The sequence below is a fragment of the Gekko japonicus genome, unplaced genomic scaffold, assembly GCF_001447785.1.
Source record: "Gekko japonicus isolate JY-2015 unplaced genomic scaffold, Gekko_japonicus_V1.1 scaffold2608, whole genome shotgun sequence".
In the NCBI taxonomy this organism is placed as follows: Eukaryota; Metazoa; Chordata; class Lepidosauria; order Squamata; family Gekkonidae; genus Gekko; species Gekko japonicus.
Window position 1 is genome coordinate 175,356 of NW_015165900.1, and position 20,555 is coordinate 195,910.

The 20,555-nt window shown below is 40.8% G+C and overlaps 1 protein-coding gene across 1 annotated transcript; it reads left to right on the top strand.

Moving 5' to 3' along the window:
* The first annotated feature begins 3,057 nt into the window (after window positions 1-3,057).
* Window positions 3,058-20,330, top strand: LOC107110568 (vomeronasal type-2 receptor 26-like). Its single transcript, XM_015411367.1, has 6 exons — window positions 3,058-3,203; window positions 3,993-4,281; window positions 5,513-6,322; window positions 10,955-11,182; window positions 13,476-13,602; window positions 19,414-20,330. Exons 1-6 carry the CDS (start codon window positions 3,058-3,060, stop codon window positions 20,328-20,330), a joined length of 2,517 nt encoding a protein of 838 aa, XP_015266853.1.
* The last annotated feature ends 225 nt before the right edge of the window (window positions 20,331-20,555 follow it).

The window sequence follows — 20,555 nt, forward strand, 5'->3', positions numbered from 1 at the left end:
CCTACTGCTAGTTAAGCAGGTGACAGCTGTGGCCAGGAGTGCCTTTTACCAGCTTCAACCAGTTAGCTAGCTGCAGCCTTTCCTGGGCAGAAAAAACTATCCACTGTAGTGCATGCCATGGGTACGTCTAGATTAGGTTACTGCAATCTGCTCTATGTGGGGCTTCTCTTCAAAAATGTTCAGAAACTTCAGTTGGTACAGAATATTGTAGCCAGAATGTTGACTGGAGTGAGTCATAGGGACCATATCACTCCCGTCTTGGCCCATCTTCACTGACTCCCTATTTGTTTCCAAGCACAATTCAAGGTGTTGGTCTTGATCTTCAGTGCCATGTATGGTTTGGGACCAACATCCATGAACAACGGCATATTCCCTTATAAACCTGCCTGACCAACAGAGGCCCTGCTTTGGGTGGTCCCCGTCCTAAGGTAAAGGAGGTGGCAACCTGGGAAAGGGTCTTCTTGGTTATGGCACCAAAGCTCTGGAACTTTCTCCTCAGGGAAATAAGGCTGCCCCTTTCTGTTGCCATCTTCTGCCAGTGGGTGACAACTCCCCCCCCCCTACCATTTGGCATTCCATCATTGATCCTCTGGTTTTAAGTGCTTTAGTGATGTGTGCTTGGGGGGATTGATTTTAATGGTTTAAAATGTTATTTCATTGTGTGTGTTTTAAATGTTTAGCTACCCTTGCAGGGCCCTTGTAAAGTAGAAGGGTGAGATACTAATTTTGTAAATAACTAATAAATGTTAATGACAACACTGGCAACCAATATCTGTGAAACAAAATCTTTGTCTTGGGTGCACATGCAGAAATAGTTACCCAGTAAGCAAAGACTGTGAAAAAAATCATCTACATCTTACATAAATGATAATTACTAATTGAGACTGGGAGAAGAGCAAGCTCCCTTTTGAGGAAATCATTAAGCTTACTAAAAGTGGGTGAAGCACAAACATGATCCTAAACAGCTTCAAAGATCTTACAAGCAGTATTGGATTTATTCTGTCAGAAGTTAATATGTCACTGAAGAGTTAGGTGTCAGTTATTTTTCCCCTATACTAGCTGCTTCTCATGTTCAGTTATGCTTTGAATAACAAAGTATTTTGGGAAGAAGATACAACCCAATAAGCTACCACTAGAGGCCAAGTTAGAGAAGATCGCCACAGTCATGGTATATTTCCCCTTGGTGCTTGGATAGGTTGGGACAAAGGATATCCAGACACTACAGAATACCAGCATGCTGAATGTGAGCAGCTGGTCTTCATTAAACATATCAGGTAACTTTCATGCCAGAAAGGCCATGGTGAAAATAATGCTAGCCAGAAGCCCCATAAAGCCCAGTACAGTGTAGAACATGATGTCTGAGCTTTCATGATCAACCTGGGAGAGAATGTCAAACTCAGGAAAAGGAGGGGATGCAGTTGCCAACTAACAGTGGGATATTATCTTGCTTTTAAATGCTAGTTCAGTGTTGTGAATAAAGGGAAAATGGGCAAGAGATTTTTGTGAGTTATAAGGATGGAAGTCTGAGTTGGCATCCCAGATACCGGCAGAGTATGGGGATGATACACTTCACTGGATTGAGAGGGTTGTTTACAACCTCAAGGGAAAACATGGTAGTTCTTTGATGTGTTTAACAATAGAAGAAGAAGAAGAGTTGGATTTACACCTCACACTTACACTTTATAATCTCCTTCCCTTCCCCTCCCCACAGCCTGCAGGGAGGTGGGGCTGAGAGAGTTCTGAGAGAGCCGTGAGTGGCCCAAGGTTGCCAAGCAAGGTTTATGTGGAGGAGGACTGGGAAATCAAACCTGGTTCTCCAGATTAGAGTCTGCTGCTCTTAATCACTACACCAAACTGACTCCCATGTTCTGGCAGGGACCATATTTCTGGTAGGATTGAGACCAGGGAACTGGCATCAGCATAGCATCAGAATAGGCCTAGGGAAAATAGGTGCTGCAGCTGTAGTCTATCAGAATTCTATCATCCCAAGCTCAATGCCCCATCTAGGTCTTTGTCAAAAAAGAAGTATTCCTCCCTCTGTCAGCAGGGGTGTGTGTGTTAATTTGAAGAAACTAATTTTAAAGGCTGGAAAAGGCTACAGCAATCATAATTGGCTTGCATAATTTAATGGTTCCATGCAACAATATCACAATTCTGTCTGAAGTTCATATAATTGGTTGTAGTGATTGGTAACAATTGGAAATAAATGATGGCTAGGAGTATCTTATCCAGGGAGCTGTAAAATTGGATCCATTTGTCCAATTCTCTTGAAACTTGAGGATCATTAGTCGAGATGGGGAATTAATCTACTGAGATCTTGGTTCCATTTGGTGAGAAAGCAGTTATTTCAAACAATCTTCCATTTCTCTCCATTTTCTCCCACAGGAAATATGTGAAAGACATCTGGTCCAACATGACTTTCCTATTTGATAAACACACTCCTGACATATAATGAAAATAATATTCTTGCCTTTTCAGAAAATATATGGAATTAAAATGATCCCCCCAAGCATACATCCCTGAAAGAAACTGGGTGTGTGTGTGGCAAATCAGGGTGCATTCTTGCTTTGATATTTGGAATAAGGGTGCATGAAAAAATTGGATAATGGCAAGAGAGAGATCAACCATGTTTGTTTCAATACTTCTGGTGCATCAGTGCCACACAGCTTGCAATTCTTTGGGGAGCTGAGTGTGAAACTTGCAATTATCCCCGGGCACAGGTGTTCATTCTCAATGTTATCAGTGGCCACAGGATGCTTCTGAGGCCACAAGCATGGTCAGCATCACAAAGAAGCTTATATAAAATACTCTCAGGGGCATCTAGATTGAGAAAAATGACTGAGTCCATGGAGGGTAATAAAGACTTCAGGAATGGGATTATAACTTGGGCTGATCCAGCATAATACAGAATTTGAGAAAAACCATAAATAAGGGAATTTGTGTCCATAGCATCATATTTTTCCCATCAAGATGACAGAATCATCCTTCTTGTTACTGCTTTTGATTCCAGTCCTGCTGCCTCAAACAGATCTCAAACTGCACCCTGTAATGTGCAGAATGAACAACCCCATCCACATCGAGCGCCAGTATTATCAGACAGGGGACCTCCTTATTGGTGCCATCACTTCTCAGATCTTCTCTCTTTCCTATGCTCCTGTTCTTTTTAAGGAGACTCCCCAGGCTGTGCCAATTGAAGAGCATTTGTAAGGAAGTCATTTTGCTGTCTTAGAAATAAATCAGATTCTTGGAATATACCATTTACAGGAGTATGTTCCTGAAATTAATCTGAAAGAGATATTCTATATTCCAAAGTATAAATTTGGTATCAGAATTCAGAACTCAATTCTTTATTCCAAAGTAGAATATAGAAGGGCTTTTATGCTTGTATGCCTGAATGCCCTACCCTCACAAGCGATGGTAGGAAGATACTCACATGACTGTGCAATTGTGAGAGCAAGAAGATTGATGCTGTCGACCATATCTTCTTTGGCTGTCCTAAATTCTCAGAACTAAGAGCTGAATTGATCTCCCAATTTTTTAATCAGACCTCTCTTTTTTCCAAAAGCTAAATCATCCTGGCTACTCAAAGACAAAAGTTGTCTTCTTGGACAACTTTTAGGTTCCATGGGATGAGGGTTTGCTGTTTAAGACTTAGGCTGTAAAAATAATAATAAGTAAAAGGAAAAAGAATTTGGTATCAGAATTCAAAATGAAATTTTGACAAGGTTTTGTAGCAGCAATCTGATTAATGGAATGTGCTCTGATTTTATGTAAGAGAGGATAAACATTGGCGAATTGCTTTCCAAGGTATATACTGTCCAAGGTTGACATCAAATAGTGGTGAGTTTTGATTCACTGCGTACCTTCACACCAAGATAGCATTTGCTGATCGTTCAGCATAATCTGGGAGCAAGAAGTAGGAGCTGATGAAAGCAGGAAGTTCATGAAGGTAGAACATCTCCCTTATGCTATTTTTTAAAATCTTGTTTTAGGATCGTGCCAAAGAATTACCAGCACATTCTATCCTTGGTATTTGCTGTGAAAGAGATCAATGAAAACCCCAACATCTTACCCAACCACACTTTGGGGCTCCACGTTTATGAAAGCTACTTCAATGCAAGGATAACATATCAGAACACCTTGAACCTTGTCTTCAGTCAGAATTGGACTGTCCTAAATTACAAATGTGGCAGTAAGAACCTGATAGCAGTTATAGGGGGGCTCAGCTCTGACATTACTCTCTACATGGCCACCATCTTAGGCATCTACAAGATTCCCCAGGTCAGAGGAGAGTGGTGGGAGTGAAGCATGTGGTTAAAAAGCAGGAGTTTGTGTGGGGATTTGAAATGACAACAAATACAAATTTAAATGATGCATTACTTATTTTTTCATGGTTAACAGAGTTAGATGGAAAGAGAGGGAGTAGTGAATGGAAACCGAAGGAAAGAATGAGAACAGTGAAGATTAAAGATAATGAAATCAAGATGCATTTTTTTCCCTCAGTGGTCAAGCAAACGTATTTGCCATTTAAGGAAACGTTTTATGTCATCAGACTATGAAAGATTTTGTCACAATCCATCGGTTTAGACTTTAAACTTACACAAGAAACTTCTTGTGTGCTTTTTCTCATATAACAAGACTAATATTGATACATTTATGAGACATAATACCATGAAAGAAGAAAGTCAGGGTTGTTTCATGCAGAGGGCAAAACTCCAAGTAACCAGTTCAATCTTTCCCTTTATAGTGTAAAGATTTGTTTCATTTATACTCCTCCTTTCATCCCTAGGGGGGCCTAAAGCGGCGTACATTGTTCTTCTCCCCTCCATTTTACCTTTACAGCAACCCTATGAGGCAGGTTAGGTTGAGAGTGTGTGACTGGCCCAAGGTCACCCAGCAAGCTTCCATGGCAGAGAGGAGTTTTGAACTGGGATTCCCCAGATCCTAGTCCCATGCTGTAAACACTACACGTTACTGTCTCTGTAATTTATTTTAGTAAAACTAAAATAGGTAAGCCATGTTTGATTTCACAGTTTAAATCTGGATGTTATATTTCACTGATATGTCAAAATAAGAGCCAGTGTGTAAGGCAAAAGAGCACTTAATTTAGATTTGGGAACAAAATGGATAACTCTGGACTGCTCCCTATGTCACAAGTGATCCATATTCATGGGTGTCTTGTGATGCTCAAACTGGGGGGGGGGGGAGACCAGCTTCTTGGACAACAGCCAGGGCACAGATCTGACAGATAGAATTAGAGTTATGACTAAGCCATGATAGTTTCAGTTAGGTCATCAAGTTAGTTTGCATTTATTTATTTCCTTACTTATTTTATTTATAGCTTACATTTCACACTGAGGCTTATCAGATGCAGTGAGCTCTTGCGGAAATAATTTGTGTTAGTCCTTAAGGCGTATCGTACTCCTATTTTATTTAACTAAGTATGTATTTGACTATTCTGAACATATGCCACTATCACTTTCCTGGTGACAATTTCTTTATTCATGCTTAGGTCACTGGCAGCTTCTTTGCTTCAGCGGCAGATGACAAAATTCACCTCTCGTCCTTGTACCAGATGGTCCCCAATGAAGCCCATCAGTACACTGGGATGGTTCAGCTTCTTCTGCATTTCCAGTGGAAATGGGTTGGCCTCATCATAGTGGGTGATCATCAAGGTGAAAAGTTTGTGCAGACTCTGACCCACCTGTTTTCCCAAAATGGCATCTGCCCTGCTTTCACTCAAAAACTGGTAACTCATAGTGATTTTTTAGACAAATTCCTTATGATGCAATCCTATCTGGATACCTCCAAGTTCTTGACCCACACAGATGTGAATGTATTTGTTATAAATGCTGAGACTGAAACAATAATAACAATGCAGTGGGTGTTACTGGCTGCTGAACTGAATATGATGCCATCGATTTGCAATGTGTGGGTGATGACAGCCGACTGGGATTTCTCATCGGAGACGTTTCACAGGTTCTTGGATGTACAAGTCTTCCATGGTACTTTATCCTTTGCCAGTCACTCCAATGAGCTCCAAGGATTTCAACGTTTCCTTCAAACCCTGAGACCTTACTCTGACAGAGATGGCTTTATCAGAGTCTTCTGGGAACAGGCCTTTGACTGCTTCTTTCCAGATACTGATAGCAGTGGGGTGACCAAGAAAAGCTGCACGGGGGAAGAAAAGCTTGAGAGCCTTCCGGGTCCACTATTTGAAATGAGCATGACAGGCCACAGCTACAGTATCTACAATGCTGTCTATGCTGTGGCACATGCATTCCATGCCATGCATTCATCCAGAACCAAACACACGGGAATGGTAGGTAGAGACATTTAGGAACAACAACCATGAAATACCCCAGAGGGAACATAGTGTTTTTTAAAAAACCAAACTGATAACATGGGGTCACAGTGTCTAATATGTGTACTAACATAATGAAATCCATTCATTTGTTATCAAGATATTCAGAAATTTTTATACTTTACTAATTCAGAAATTGTTATATTTCACTAGAATTGTCTCGATTTTTTGTTTTCAGGACATTCAGAAATTGTTACTCTTTACTGGGACTCTTTGCACTCTACATAGTAAATCTTTGCCCTATATAACAACAATTTGCTTTTACAAAATTATGGACATTTTTTCCCCCATTCTTGTTGTGAAAACCAAAAGGCCAGAAGGTCTTTTGATTTCTTCCAGCTTCTTGATAACCTTGTTGTTACCATCGTGATCATTGTATCAGAGTAAAATAGTGCTAAAGCTGGTGTTTGCAAATCCTTCAAAAATGCCCTGTCATCTGTCTAATTGACATAAACCACGGTCTTCTTGAGGTATCTGAAGAAATAACATATACATTTTCTAAATTTAAAAAGGCATTAAATAATATACGCTGTGAGCTCTCATGTGCAATTGTAACCCTATGCATGCCTATACTCAGGGCTTTTATTGGGCAGGAACACACAGGAACGGAGTTCCAGCTGGCTCCTGAGTTGGCTACGCCCAGCAGGAACTGATTAGCATAATAGGCCACATCCAGCAGCAGAAACTCATTATGGGTGTGTAGCCTAACATGCAAAGAAGTTCCTGCTACAAAAAAAGTGCTGGGTTTTCACAACAAACAAGGTAAACAGAATAAGAAGCAAAAGGTAGGTGTGGCTGGATGACCACACTTCTGGTAACATGGATCTGTGACCTAATATGCTGATGAGTTTCTGCTGTTGGGTGTGGCCTATTATGTTGCCAGAGGCACTGCCTTTACTCGCCGCTAGCCCCAATAGCAAGGGCACCCCTCTTTCTAACCTGACCCAGAGACCCACAAAACTCAGGCCAAGGAAGGCACCCTTGGTTCTGAAACACAGCGTTATCCACAGCTCTGAAAAAGGGGTCTCCATTTTCAGGTGACAGACAACTTCAAAGCAAACCTCCAGTCTTCCCCTCTCCACCCAGCAGAGATTATGTTTATGGAATAACAATGAGTTCCAGCAGGTGAAGTATCTACATTTTCTATTCAGAGGCCACCTGGAAAATAGTCCTCTTCTCTCCAGTACCTCACTCAGCCCTTTTGTGTCATTCTGTGTCTATGTGTAAATTCTTTATCTTTCCTGCTCTGTCCCTCAGGATACCGGGACAAACCAATCATTCATTCAAATGTTTAGCAATCCTTCCTGATGCTAATCAGGGACTCATCCCACCTTTTGTCTATATTTGGGAACCTATGCAACTACCTTGGCCAGGACCATTAGTGGTCAGATAATCCATTCAACTAGCCACCCAGCACCCGGCTTCTATTGTTAAATCCAGGCCCTACCTCTCTGGAAGCTCATTGGTCACATCTAGGCCTTGCCCATCCTGATGCCACACACCCCTGGGACTCATCATTGGTCCAGGAAATCTATTGTTCTCACCTGAGACCAGCCCCCAGGGCCGCCCATTGGTCTGCATTGTCTTCCAATGGGTATATCCCAGCGAACACATGGCCTTAGACTGCCATGTGCCAACTGGCAGTCCACCCCTGGAACCCTCTGGGTTTTAGGTCACAACCCTTTCTTCATGGACCTCTGCACATCTGGACAGGTAGTATCACCCCATAACCCCTCTATTAGCTATCAATCACTTCTGCTTCCTTAGGTCTGTATTGTGTGTGTGAATGTTTAATCACTGTTTGTGTGCTTGAGAATATTTAGTAAATAAATCCTTATTTTAGCCACCCAGTCTCTTTGTATATTCCTGGGTTCTTGGGAATTCTAACTCTGGTATACACAGGTCTGATCCTACAGAGATGCCAATTGCATATTAATAATCATAATTCCCCATATTAATAACATATCAAGGCAATTTGGCTAACAATTATGCTAATGAGTTCCTGCTGGGCTTTTTCTACAAAAAAAGCCCTGCCTATACTCATAATGTGCTTATACAATCCTATTCAAAGCTACTGTCATCTAAACTAGGGGTGTGCAGAAAAATTGGTATTTTGGGGGTTTGGGTATATAGAACCCCCAAAATATTGGTATTTGCCAATATTCCCTAATCAAAACATTGGAATGATATTTATCTTTTGCCATTTGAAATATTCAAAAAACCCCAAATGATTCAGTTTTAAATGTCTGGCCGAAGGGGGGAAACGAAAGGGAGTGCTGAAATGGCTTCCTGCCATTTAAACTGAACAACTGACAGACAGACACACTGGTCAGCTGTTAATTTGAATGACTGCAAGCCATTACAGATGTCCCTTTAAATTCTTCCCACTTAGAAGGGGGGGGGGGAAGGAAAGGGAGTTCTAACATGTATTGCAGCTGTTCAGACCAAACAGTGCTTTCAAACTGTGAGGAGGGAGAGGGAGGTCTGAATTGGCATGCAGCCGTTAGGACCAAATAGCGATCCAGGTCTGCCTGTCAGCTGTTTGGTTTAAATTGCCACAAGCCATTGCAGACCTCTCTTTCCCTCCCCCCTGCTTCCAAATGGAGTAGAGGGAAAGGGAGGTCTGAAATGGCTTGCAGCTATTAAGATTGAACAGAGTGGTGGGTCCACCCATCATCTGTTCGGTTTAAATGGCCAAAAGCTTTTTCAGACCTTCCTTTTCCTCTACTAGTGTCCAAATGGAAGGGGAGGGAAAAGGAGGTCTGAAATGGCTTGCAGCCATTCAGACTGAACAGCACAGTGTCTGCCCATCAACTGTTTTGTTTAAATGGCCACAATGTCTGAAATGCCTGTGAGTGATTAAATTGGTCAGTTTCACTCCTATCCTCTTCAAATTGGAAGAAGAAGAAGAGATTGGATTTATACCCTGCCCTTCACTACCCAAAGGTGTCTCAGAGTGGCTTACAAACTCCTTTCCCTTCCCCTCCCCACAACAGATACCCTGGGAGGTGGGTGGGGCTGAGAGAACTCTGACACAAACTGCCCTTTTTCAAGGACAGCTGTGCCAGAGCTTGTGACTGACCCAAGGTCATCCAGCCAGGTGCAAGTGGAGGAGTGGGGAATCAAACCCGGTTCTCCCAGATTAGAGTCTGCACACTTAACCACTACACCAAACTGGAGAGGAGTGAGACTTACTAATTTAATGGCTCACAGACATTTCTGCCTAACAGTAGATGGGTGCACCCTCCCCACTGTTAGGCTGAAATTCCTTCGACCATTTGACCCTTTCCTTTAGCTGCCCCCCACTTTCAAGTGGGTGTAGTAAAACCAATGGGTTAAATGGTTCTCAGTCAGCCTGACAGCAGGTTTTGTAAGTCAGTCTGAGACCAGTGGCAGTGAGGACTCCTCAGAAGAGGAGGAACCAGCTGTAGCAGCACGGAGTCAGCAGTTGATTAACAAGGGGTCGAGATACTGGCTGATCATGACTCACAGTCCACAACAGCAGCCAGTCAAAAACCCTGCAGATCCAAATCAGCAAACAAGCCTCCAGATGCAATTCTCAGCTCACCTGTTCCTCCCACACCCTTGGAATGGAGTGGCGTGCAGAGCTGCAGTTAAGGAAAAAGAGTGTGCATCTCCTGGGCCAATGCCAGTTGTCAACTGATAAGGCAGATGAGTAGTTGCTGGATGACTGCCAAGTAAGCTGCCCATAAGCATGTCTCATTAATGCTTAGCTATAAACCAACCAAGAGCAGATGCTGGATGTGGACACAAGTATGCTTGAGACTGAGCCACTGATGTTTCTAATTACCTGCTCTCTGGAACCTTTCACCCTGGACTGGACTTGGACACCTGTTATCTGGAACCCCTGATCCTGGACAGGGCTTGGACGACCTGCTTTCTGAACCCCCTGACTTTTGAACTATGAGAGCCATTAAACTGTTCATTTTCACTCCCCTTCGTTTTCAAGAGGGGAGTGAAACTGACCAGTTTAAAGGCTGGTAGGCATTTCTGCCTAACAGCGGATGGGTTTGTGCACTAGACAAAAACTAATAACTGAAAGCCCTCCAACAACTGAGAGGCATGCAGGGTATAAGTACAAACTAACAGACAGGAGGAAACACAGCAAGAGGCAGTAAGGAAGTGAGCGAAGCATTCAGTAGACTCTAAGCAGTAGAGTGTATACCTTTCAGCTCCTCCTAGAGTTAAAATGCACTCAGTATGTCCTGTGTATTTGTATTAATTAATTTGCTACCATGCTGTCACATCTCAGACAAGATGGAAGGAATGCAGGATGATGGAGTTAGCTGCTTCCTGTTTTCTTATGCATAGGGTTTCCAACTTTGGGTTGGGAAATTCCTTGAGATTTGGAGGTAGAACCTAGGAAGGGCAGGGGTTGGAGAGGGACCTGGGGGGGGGGTATATTTTCATAGATTCCACTCCTCCAATACAGCCATTATATCTAGGGGAACTTTTCTCTGTAGATCTGTTGTAATTTGGGGAGATCTCCAGGCTGGACCTGGAAGCTGACAACCCTATTTATGCGTCCACTCCCCCTTATATAATCTGCCTTTATTTCTTCCATTCTAGATTCACCCTTTTCTGAGGAGCGTTTCATTCAACAACAGTGCTGGGAACACAATATCTTTCAATGAGAATGGTGAATTAGTAGATCGATTTGATATTATCAACTGGATCACCTTCCCAAACCAGTCCTTCTTAAGAGTGAAAGTTGGGGAAATGGATCCCCAAGCTCTACGAGGCAGGGAGTTTTCCATTAATGAGACAAGCATCATGTGGCCCAGCAGATTTCAAAAGGTAGGACTTAACTGTAAATTCTAGAATATACAGTGAAATGAGGAAGTATTAGTACTTTGTTCATTCTTTAGACTTTATTTGTTAAATTCCACTTAGAAGCACTAGCCCTTATGGTAAACACTGTAGAAAGTCCATTGCATGAAGAATGTTTCCCAGGATGCAGAACACTGCAATTGTGACCTGATTGACTGGTTTCAGTACTAAAATTCCATCATGTAATCAAGATTCAGTAAAAGTTGGCTGAAGCTGGAAGAGACTGGTTATGTAGAGTGAAAGTAAATTTGAAAATGGTGTTCAGATTATTGTAACTGTCTGCCTTAATTTGTTATTATTACCTTTGTTCCCGAGTTCCTAATCACACAGCACCATAGTTCTGCAGAAGAACAGGTAAACTCAATAGTGTTATATTGGGTACAGACTGTAGCTTCCTAGGACTCTGCCTATTGAATTTCTTAACTGTTTTCTGATTGGAATTCAAAAGGGAATATGTTCTTTGGGGGAGGGACTAGTGCCACAGATTTCAAGCTTCATAAAATCTTCCAAGAGAACAAACAGGTTTGAAAACATAATTCAGACTCAGCAACATACCTTTCTACATTAATAACCTCATTAAGGGAAGGGGAACTGTTTCTCTTAAAATATACAAGGCGAGGGGGAAACCTCTTTGGCCTCCGAGGGAAGGTTGTTCCACATCACTTCAACAATCACAGCAAGTTTGTATTACTAGTGAATGGCCCCGGTAACACGGGCCGGAAAATGCGGGGAAGGGGGGGAGCGTGGCTATTTGTGCCATTGCATTGTGATGCGCTATTATGTGATCAGACGCGACGGTGGCTTCCCCGCAGCAAAGCGGACGACGGGGGAGGAAGCCGCGCGCCAGTGCGATCACACCGGGAGGCTTCCATAGGCGGCCCGTGGCAAAGCGTTTGCTAGTACATGCGATGTACTAGTTTTTTTACTGCGCAGCTTCGGCGGCTTGCCATGGGGTCGCCACAGGAGTGCTATGCCTCCCAGATGTTCCTGTGTGATCGCACCCGGATACTCCGCGGGAGTCCCGTGCCTTCAGCGGGGCAAATGCTCCGTGTGAACGGGGCCAATGTCAGTCAAGCATCTCTCTGTAATGATACTCTAATCTGCCAGAGCTACAGTTATCAGCCCAAGCCTTGTAACAGTTGGAAGCACTGGGACTGGGGAAGGGTGGCCTAGCAAATCTAATTTAATAAACAAACAAACAAATGAGGTGGTGATGTTGCTACGTTACTTCCTGATAAAACCCAGAAATGGCAAAGGGTAGCTCCAGGAAATGTAATAATCTCTATGGTAAATTCAGGTTTAAACTGGAAATGACATAGTGATGTTGCCAACATCATTAAAAAAAAAAATTCTCACCACCACATGAAACAGCAGTAAAAAAACCACGACTGGCTGGCAGGACCTGCTGAATAGATCAGGAATGAATTCAGTTGCTGAATTCTCCCAGTTGCTCAGGGATCAGTGTTTATTCCCCCTCCAAAAAAGTAAGTTATTAAACCTCAAGGTTACAAATGCTGCCAATTGAACTGTTCTGTATTGTAGTCTTTGAATGCATGAATACGTTCTACCCTGTCAGAGCTCTCTCAGACCCACCTACCTCATAGGGTGTCTGTTGTGGGGAGGGGGAGGAAAAGGAGTTTGTAAGCCGCTCTGAGACACCTTTGGGTAGTGAAGAGCGGGGTATAAATCCAATCTTCTCTTCTTCTGCTTAAATTAGCTGAACTGCTTGATGAAGAATCATCTTGCTGCTCATATTGGAAATCACAAATCAAGTCACGCCATTTCATGTGTCTGGCACTGGAGAAAGCATCTGAGGCATCAGTTTTCTTTGCATCTCAGGCTGAGTTGGTAGTGAAATTGTCGTCCGTTTGGGAGAGTTCTCAAGATATTGTAAATTACAGTGTTACAATTGGTAATCACAAAGGCTCTTCCACACTCTGGTTTTTTGTTTCTTGTGTGCCCCATTGCTGCAGGGATGGAAGTTCTTCTCTCCATATGGTTTTTCCAAGTGGTTTTCTCCATGTGGTTTACTCCCTCTAGCAGTCAAAGGGGAAGAGAGAAGGAATAGAGACACACAAGAAAGGAAAATGAGAACACAGAAGAGTCCAATATAAGCCTCACAAAAATAGCATTAACAACAGTTTGCACATAAGGCTCAAGGCTCTCTCATGGACAGAGCAGCACAACAACCTGTAGATTACAAGATCATGAATTAGTAAATAAAACAGCATTAACATTGTATCTCCCTTTTCATGGACAGGTTGTGCCCATTGCTCTGTGTAATGATAACTGCCTTCCTGGTTACAGCAAGAAAAGGAAAGAGGGGCAACCATTTTGTTGCTATGAGTGTGATCCATGTCCAGAAGGGAAGATTTCAAACCAAAAAGGTAGGCCATGTCATATCATAAAGCTTAGAAGTTTAGATGCTGAGCAAAGTGGGGAATCATTTGAGAAAAGGATGATTAGTAGTGTAGAAGCAGCTGCTGACCCAGAAAGTGCCAAAACAACAACAACAAATTAAAGTGAAAGCACATTAGAACTGAGCAGCTCCCTGTGTTTGTCTGCATTACCCTTTTGAATTTTCTTCTCCCATGCAGAGAACTATCAGCATTTTCCCATGAGCCCATGTTCTATTTTCCCCCCCATGTTTATTTTTCACATTTTCAAAAAACAACAATACAAACATTTAGTTTTCTTAGATTACCTAGAATTATAGAGTCTATACATCTACTACATGTTTTATCCAATTGTATACCCTTAACCATCTTTTATTCTGTACTTTATTGTCTTTACCTTGAAGCAATAAACTCAAGTTATCCATATGTGCAAGTTCTAGCAATTTAAATATTAAGTCCTCTTTTGAGGGTTTTTTATCTGTTTTCCAGTTTTTTGCCAATAATATTCGAGCAGCCGTTATAAGATATGTTAATAAATATACATCTTGTGCTGAGTAGCCATTTGGAATTATATTTAACAAATATATTTCAGGTGTTAATAAAACGTCTAAACTCAAAATTTCTTATATTATGTTATGTACCATTTCCCAATATTTTTGTATTTTGCTGCATTTCTACCACATGTGGTAAAAGGTCCCTACATTTAGTTTACATTTCCAGCACTTATTGGATGTGTTGGGATAACACTTTGCTATTTTATCTGGGGACCAATACCACCTATGAAACATTTTATATTTTCCGTTTACGATACAGCTCTCATATATTTTACAGACTTCCATATTTGAGCCCATTGTTCTATTTCTATATTTCCCCCCCATATATTTCATCCATGATATCATTGTAGTTTTAATGGTTTCATCATACTCTTAATCCTCCAGTAAAATCTATAAAGTTTCTGAATTAATTTGTCACTTGATGACCGCCAGATCTTATCAAGTTGATTATTTTGATCTTTGAAATCTCTTAACCTATCTCTACCATATCTATCTTGCAATAGTGAGCGCTCCCACCGAGATAAATTAATTTGATGTTTACGCTGTAATTTCTCTTCTGTTTTTAATTTAACGTTTCTCTCAAGCATTATTTGATAACTTGCTTTTTTACTCATTGACAAAAGTGAAGGTTTTACAAATGCTTCTAGAAGGGAAACCCACCTTGGTGTCCTCTTATAAAATCTCTCTTTTATGTCATTCCAAATTTTCTCTTTTTTGTACCAAACATAAGAGTGCCAACCCATGTAGAGGTCATGACCTTCTAGCACTAGTATTCTAGTATCTTCCAGGGTGATTCAATCTTTTATCCAAACTAAAGAGGCCGCTTGGTAATATAGTGCCCAGTTGGGTACATCCATTCCCCCTTTATCCCTTCTGTCTTGGAGAACTTTCCACTTAATTCTTGACCTTTTAGGATGCTATATAAATTTCCTTGTAATTCTATCTAGTTTCACGAAAATTTTTGATCTTTTTAATATAGGAATATTTTGGGCCAAAAATAAGAATCTTGGTAATATATTCATCTTTATCGCGGCAATTTTGCCCATAATGGATAATGGTACGTCTTTCCATCTCAAAAGATCGCTTTTGATTTCTCCTAACAGCTTATAATAATTATCATCTATTCAAGAACTACATTTGTTGGATAGGTTTATAAGCAAATATTTCACTTTTTTCACTATTTCAATAGATGTTATTTTTTGAATTTCTTGTACAGTACTCAGCAGACAATTTTTCTTTTCTTTTTTTTTGCCCCCCCGGGAGGGGATTTTTTTATTGCATTTTTTAATTAAACTACAAACTACAACGAAAGTAGAGAAAGGGGACTACATTTAAGGAGAAAGAAAAGATTAACCACTACTGACTAAAAACCCAAGAGAGGAGATTATTACAACCGCTTTAGTAAAAAGTTTTTCTTAAAACGCTAGTATCTTTTGAACTTAGTCAGACATGCTAAAATATCTTTAAAGTCTTAAATTTAACTATTAGAGAAAACCCCCAGAGCTTGTCATTATTAAAAACTATACTTTCAAAGGCACAAATCAGAATCCTTCAGTCTTCATTTGTTCTTTTTTTAATTTTAATTTTCATTTTTCCATAACATACACTCCATATAATTTCCAACATTCTGGGGTTACATTAGACATTTTCTTCAATCCACTTATTGACATTTTGCCTTTTTTTGATTAAAATTACTTTCTGTTTTTCCCGCCAAGTACATATTCAGCTTATCCATTTTTATTATTTCAAAAAGCTTCGTAATCAACTCTTCCCTAGTCGGTATTCTTTCTGTTTTCCAATTCTTTGCTATTGTTATTCTTGAGATTGCAATTATGTAAACTCATTATGTTTAATCCCCTCTGGTGTGATATTAAGTAAAAAGATTTCTGGTGTGATTGGCAAATTGATTCCTGTAATTTCTTCTATTAACTGCTTAATACTTTTCCAGAATTTTTGTATTTTCTCACACCTCCACCAGATATGAATATACGTTCCTATATTATTCTTACACCTCCAACAATTTCCAGAGACATTAGTGTAGCATTTAAGCAATTTATCCGGTGTCCAGTGCCACCTATATAACATTTTAAATATATTTTCTTTATACGATGTGGATCTTAAGAATTTAATAGATCTCCATGTTTTTTCCCATTCTTCTAGTCTTATATTGCGCCCTAGGTCTTTTGTACAAGTTATCACTGACAGTTTTATCCACTCCTCCCTTGTTTCCTTTTCTAGCAGGAAGTTATATAACTTTTGAATCAGTTTATCCTCTGATTTTAACCATATGTTATCCAATTCTGATTTTACTTTATAGAAACACATTACTTTATAGAAACACATTTTTCTTGAGTTTAGTTGTATCTTTTCCCAATTTGTAAGTTTGATATTCATTGATAGTATCATTTCCCAAGAAATTTGTTCTTATTTGTCATTTGTTCTTATCTTGTCTTTTACTCAGTTTGTATGGACTTTTAGGGGCAACCACCCCTTTTTCAGAAAGAGAGTCCTCCCTAGAAGACCTCGCGTTCAACTCACCACTGGACTTGCTGTCCTTCTCCTCTTTATCCACCTCCTCTGGCTCACCCATCTGGATTCTCAAAAACTCCCATGCTTTGGAGACAGAGTCAATCTTTTCTTTTTTGTCCTGAAGTTTGAAGGTTATGCCCTCCGGAGTTAACCACCTGTACACGATTGCATTTGTTTGAAGAAAAAGAGTTAAATCTTTATATTTCTTTCTCCGTTGTCTTATTTCAAATGGGATGTCTTTCAAAATTCTAATAGTATTGTCCCCAATTTTCAAAGGTGACCCTGCAGTTGCTCTCAGGATAGAATCCCTCATGTGCCTCTTCGAGAATCTGATTATTATTTCCCCAGGCAGATTATTCTTCTTTATGTATACGGAATAGGACCTGTAGGCCACATCCATCTCGCTCATAAGGTATTCTGTCTTGAAATATGTCACTGGGGCCAATGCTTTGCTCATTATTTGCTTCAGATTCTCACCTTTGGATTCTGGGACACCTTGGAATCGGAGGACCAGGTTTGCCTTCTCCATTAGCAACTGCAAAAGTTGTTCTTCTGTAGAAACTTGCTTCTTTTTAAATTGTTGCACCTTTTTCTTCACCTTTTGAGTACTGGCGTCAACTTCTTTCACTTTCTCAGCTGTTTGCTCTGTAATCTTAAGAGTCTCATTTAATTGTAGCTGCTGAGTAGTGATGCTTTGATTCATAGTTGACAACTGTTCCTTGAGATTAGTCATCTGGTCCAGCAGGGGGAGCAGGGATTCTACCAACGTTTTAGCCAGCTCGGTGGATTCTTCCAGGTGAGGATGTATACTGGCCCCACTTCTTTTTAATCTATTTTTGAATTATCTTCCATCAAGGTTGGAGCATGTCAATGGCCACCCTCCTAAATTGGGATCTTGAAAGATCCCGCTTTTGCTTATGCAGATGACACTACAATTTTTTCTTGCACCAGGGTCAGTCTTCTCAGATATTTGCACACTTTTCATAAATTCTGTGCTGATAACTCTTTGGTCATTAATTATTCAAAGTCCAAAGTGCTGGTCTTTTCTAAACATTGAAGCCTATGAAGTAGAAGGTAGGGAAAATGGAGTTTGCCAAGGTTAAAAATTTCAAATACCTAGAGATTACTTTTCAATGTAACCTTAATTAGTCAACCCATAGATCCTGTAATATTTCTTTAATTAAACTATCTGTTTCACACCTTAAACAATTATTTTATTCCAGAGGGAATCAATATTTACCAGGCACCATAAAGATCTTTGAAATTAAAATTTTCCCTCAACTATTATATGGAAACCCCGTTTGGATAACGGACTTTCATAATAACCTTGAAAGACGACAGGCCTGTCTTTTTCACCAACTTCTAGGCATTTCTAACTGTGTTCCATACTTCTGGGCCAACATTTTATAAATATTAAATGTTGGTTATTAACTTTTAAATTTTGGTTGAAAATACATTTCAGATCATCACCAAATTCTTTAATCTCACATTTTAAAAATGATGCTTATAGCACATTCTAGTTGGCATATATTGAGAAGAAAATTAGTCAAATCGTTTTTTTCTTAGAGTATTTCTATTCACTGGATGAAATCTCTATTTTCCAGATTTTGAAATGGAGGCTGCTTGACCCTGAAGTCAAAAACTTACGTCCTGTACAATTTTGCATATTTTCTCAGGCTCAGTTGACTCTCCCAATACAATATGGCCAGATGGCCCCCTATCTTCACAACTTAGTCCAGCGTTCGCATCGTAGAGCCTTTACACTAGCCCGACTAAATGTGTTCCCTTCAAAAGAGCTCTCAGGTTGGTTTAATAAAACTCCCCCTCATGAAAGCTTAGGTTCTTGTCCTTTAAAATCCGTGGACTCAATATATCATATTGTTTCTGACTCCCAATTTCACTCAGTCTTACACAAAGAATTGTTGTCATCTTTATTTCCTCCTAATTATAGTTCTAATAGGGAAAAAGCTATTCGAGGGCTGCGGTCACACGCAACATTAGCCACGCAAGAGATACGGAAGACAAGCGGAGTTTCCGGTCGCGATCTCACCAGCACATCTGGGAAGCGTAGCGCTTCCGTGGCACAACTGAGGCTTCCTGCCGAAAAAGCGCAGCAAAAAACTAGTACCTTGGAGGTACTAGTTTCCAGAAACTGCGGGGCAAGGGCGGGCGTCTGATCGCGTTTCCGGTGGCATCCGGCGCCCGCCCATGTCCCCTTGCGGAAAAGGGTTTTTTTTCCCCCAAGTCTCCGTGGATGCGCACACGCACCCAACGGAGCATGCGCATTCGTAGTGTACACAAAAAAAGAAAACCAGTTTGCCGCGCCGTGCGCTTCTTCATTGCGCGCAGGCGTGTGTTGTGATCGGCACCTCTCCCTACCCACGGAAGCTCCACAGTACCTCCACAGAACCTCCACAGTAGGTCTGATCGCTTTACTGCATGTTAGTTTGCCCCGGGGCAAACAGCCACACTTCTCTTCTGCAGTTTCCTGCCCGTGTGGCAGGGGCCAATATCTACTAAAGGATGCTAATCCTAATATTACAGCTATAGTGGCCAAATTTCTTGCCGAAGTAATCAAAGTTAGATCTACTCTAGTAAAGGATTAACTTATATTGTTTATTATGTTTTATATATCCATACCGTGTTATTGTACATCTATGTATCTTACTGCTATGCCAGTAAAGGTATTTGACTTTACTATTTTTCTCTGTTTTTTAAGATGCAGATGACTGTTTCCAGTGCCCAGAAGGTCAATACCCAAGTGATGATAAAAACCGATGCCTTCCAAAGATGGTAAACTGCTTGTCTTATGACGAACTCTTGGGCATCAGCTTGGCTGTTTTGGCCTTCTCCCTCTCTGGAACCACAACAATGGTGTTAGCAATCTTCATCAAGCATAGGAACACTCCCATTGTCAAAGCCAACAATCGGAATCTCACGTACACTCTGCTCATCTCTCTTCTGCTCTGCTTCCTCTGTTCCCTGCTCTTCATTGGTCAGCCTCAGGTCATTATCTGCCTTTTACGCCAACCTGCTTTTGGCATCATCTTCTCCGTAGCTATTTCTTCTGTGTTGGCCAAAACCATCACAGTGGTTCTGGCTTTTATGGCTACTAAACCAGGATCCAGGATGAGGAAATGGCTGGGGAAAGGATTCACAAACTTTGTTGTTTTCTGCTGCTTTTTTACCCAAACTAGTATTTGTATAGCATGGCTTTGTATTGACCCTCCATTCCCAGATATTGACATGAACTCTCTGGCAGAAGAAATCATAGTAGAATGCAATGAAGGCTCAGCCATCCTGTTTTCCTGTGTTCTGGCATACATGGGCTTTCTGGCCTTTGCCAGCTTCATGGTGGCTTTCTTTGCTAGGAAATTGCCTGATACTTTTAATGAGGCCAAGTTTATTACCTTCAGCATGTTGGTGTTTTGTTGTGTGTGGCTGACTTTTGTTCCAACTTATCTTAGCACCAAAGGGAAATATATGGTAGCCGTGGAAATCTTCTCTATCTTGGCATCCAGTGCTGGATTGTTGGGTTTCATATTTTCCCCCAAACTGTATATCATTGTTTGGAAGCCTGAACTAAACTGCAAGGAGCAGCTAGTAAAGAGTACGAAGCAGAAAGGAGATATTTGAAATGTTAGAATATTCATTATTATTAAAGATGCTCAACTTTTACATTTAAATTCTGTTAGCTGTCTGCTTGTGTTCAAAGTGTCCAAACTCATCCCACCTAAAAGCATTAAAATTGTTCTGCTGTGTCTATGCTTATGGTTTAAGCTACTTTTTAAACCCTATCTCTGACATGTGTATTAACCTTGCCCCTATCGTCTAAAATGAAGAAGGCATGTGAACAGCAGG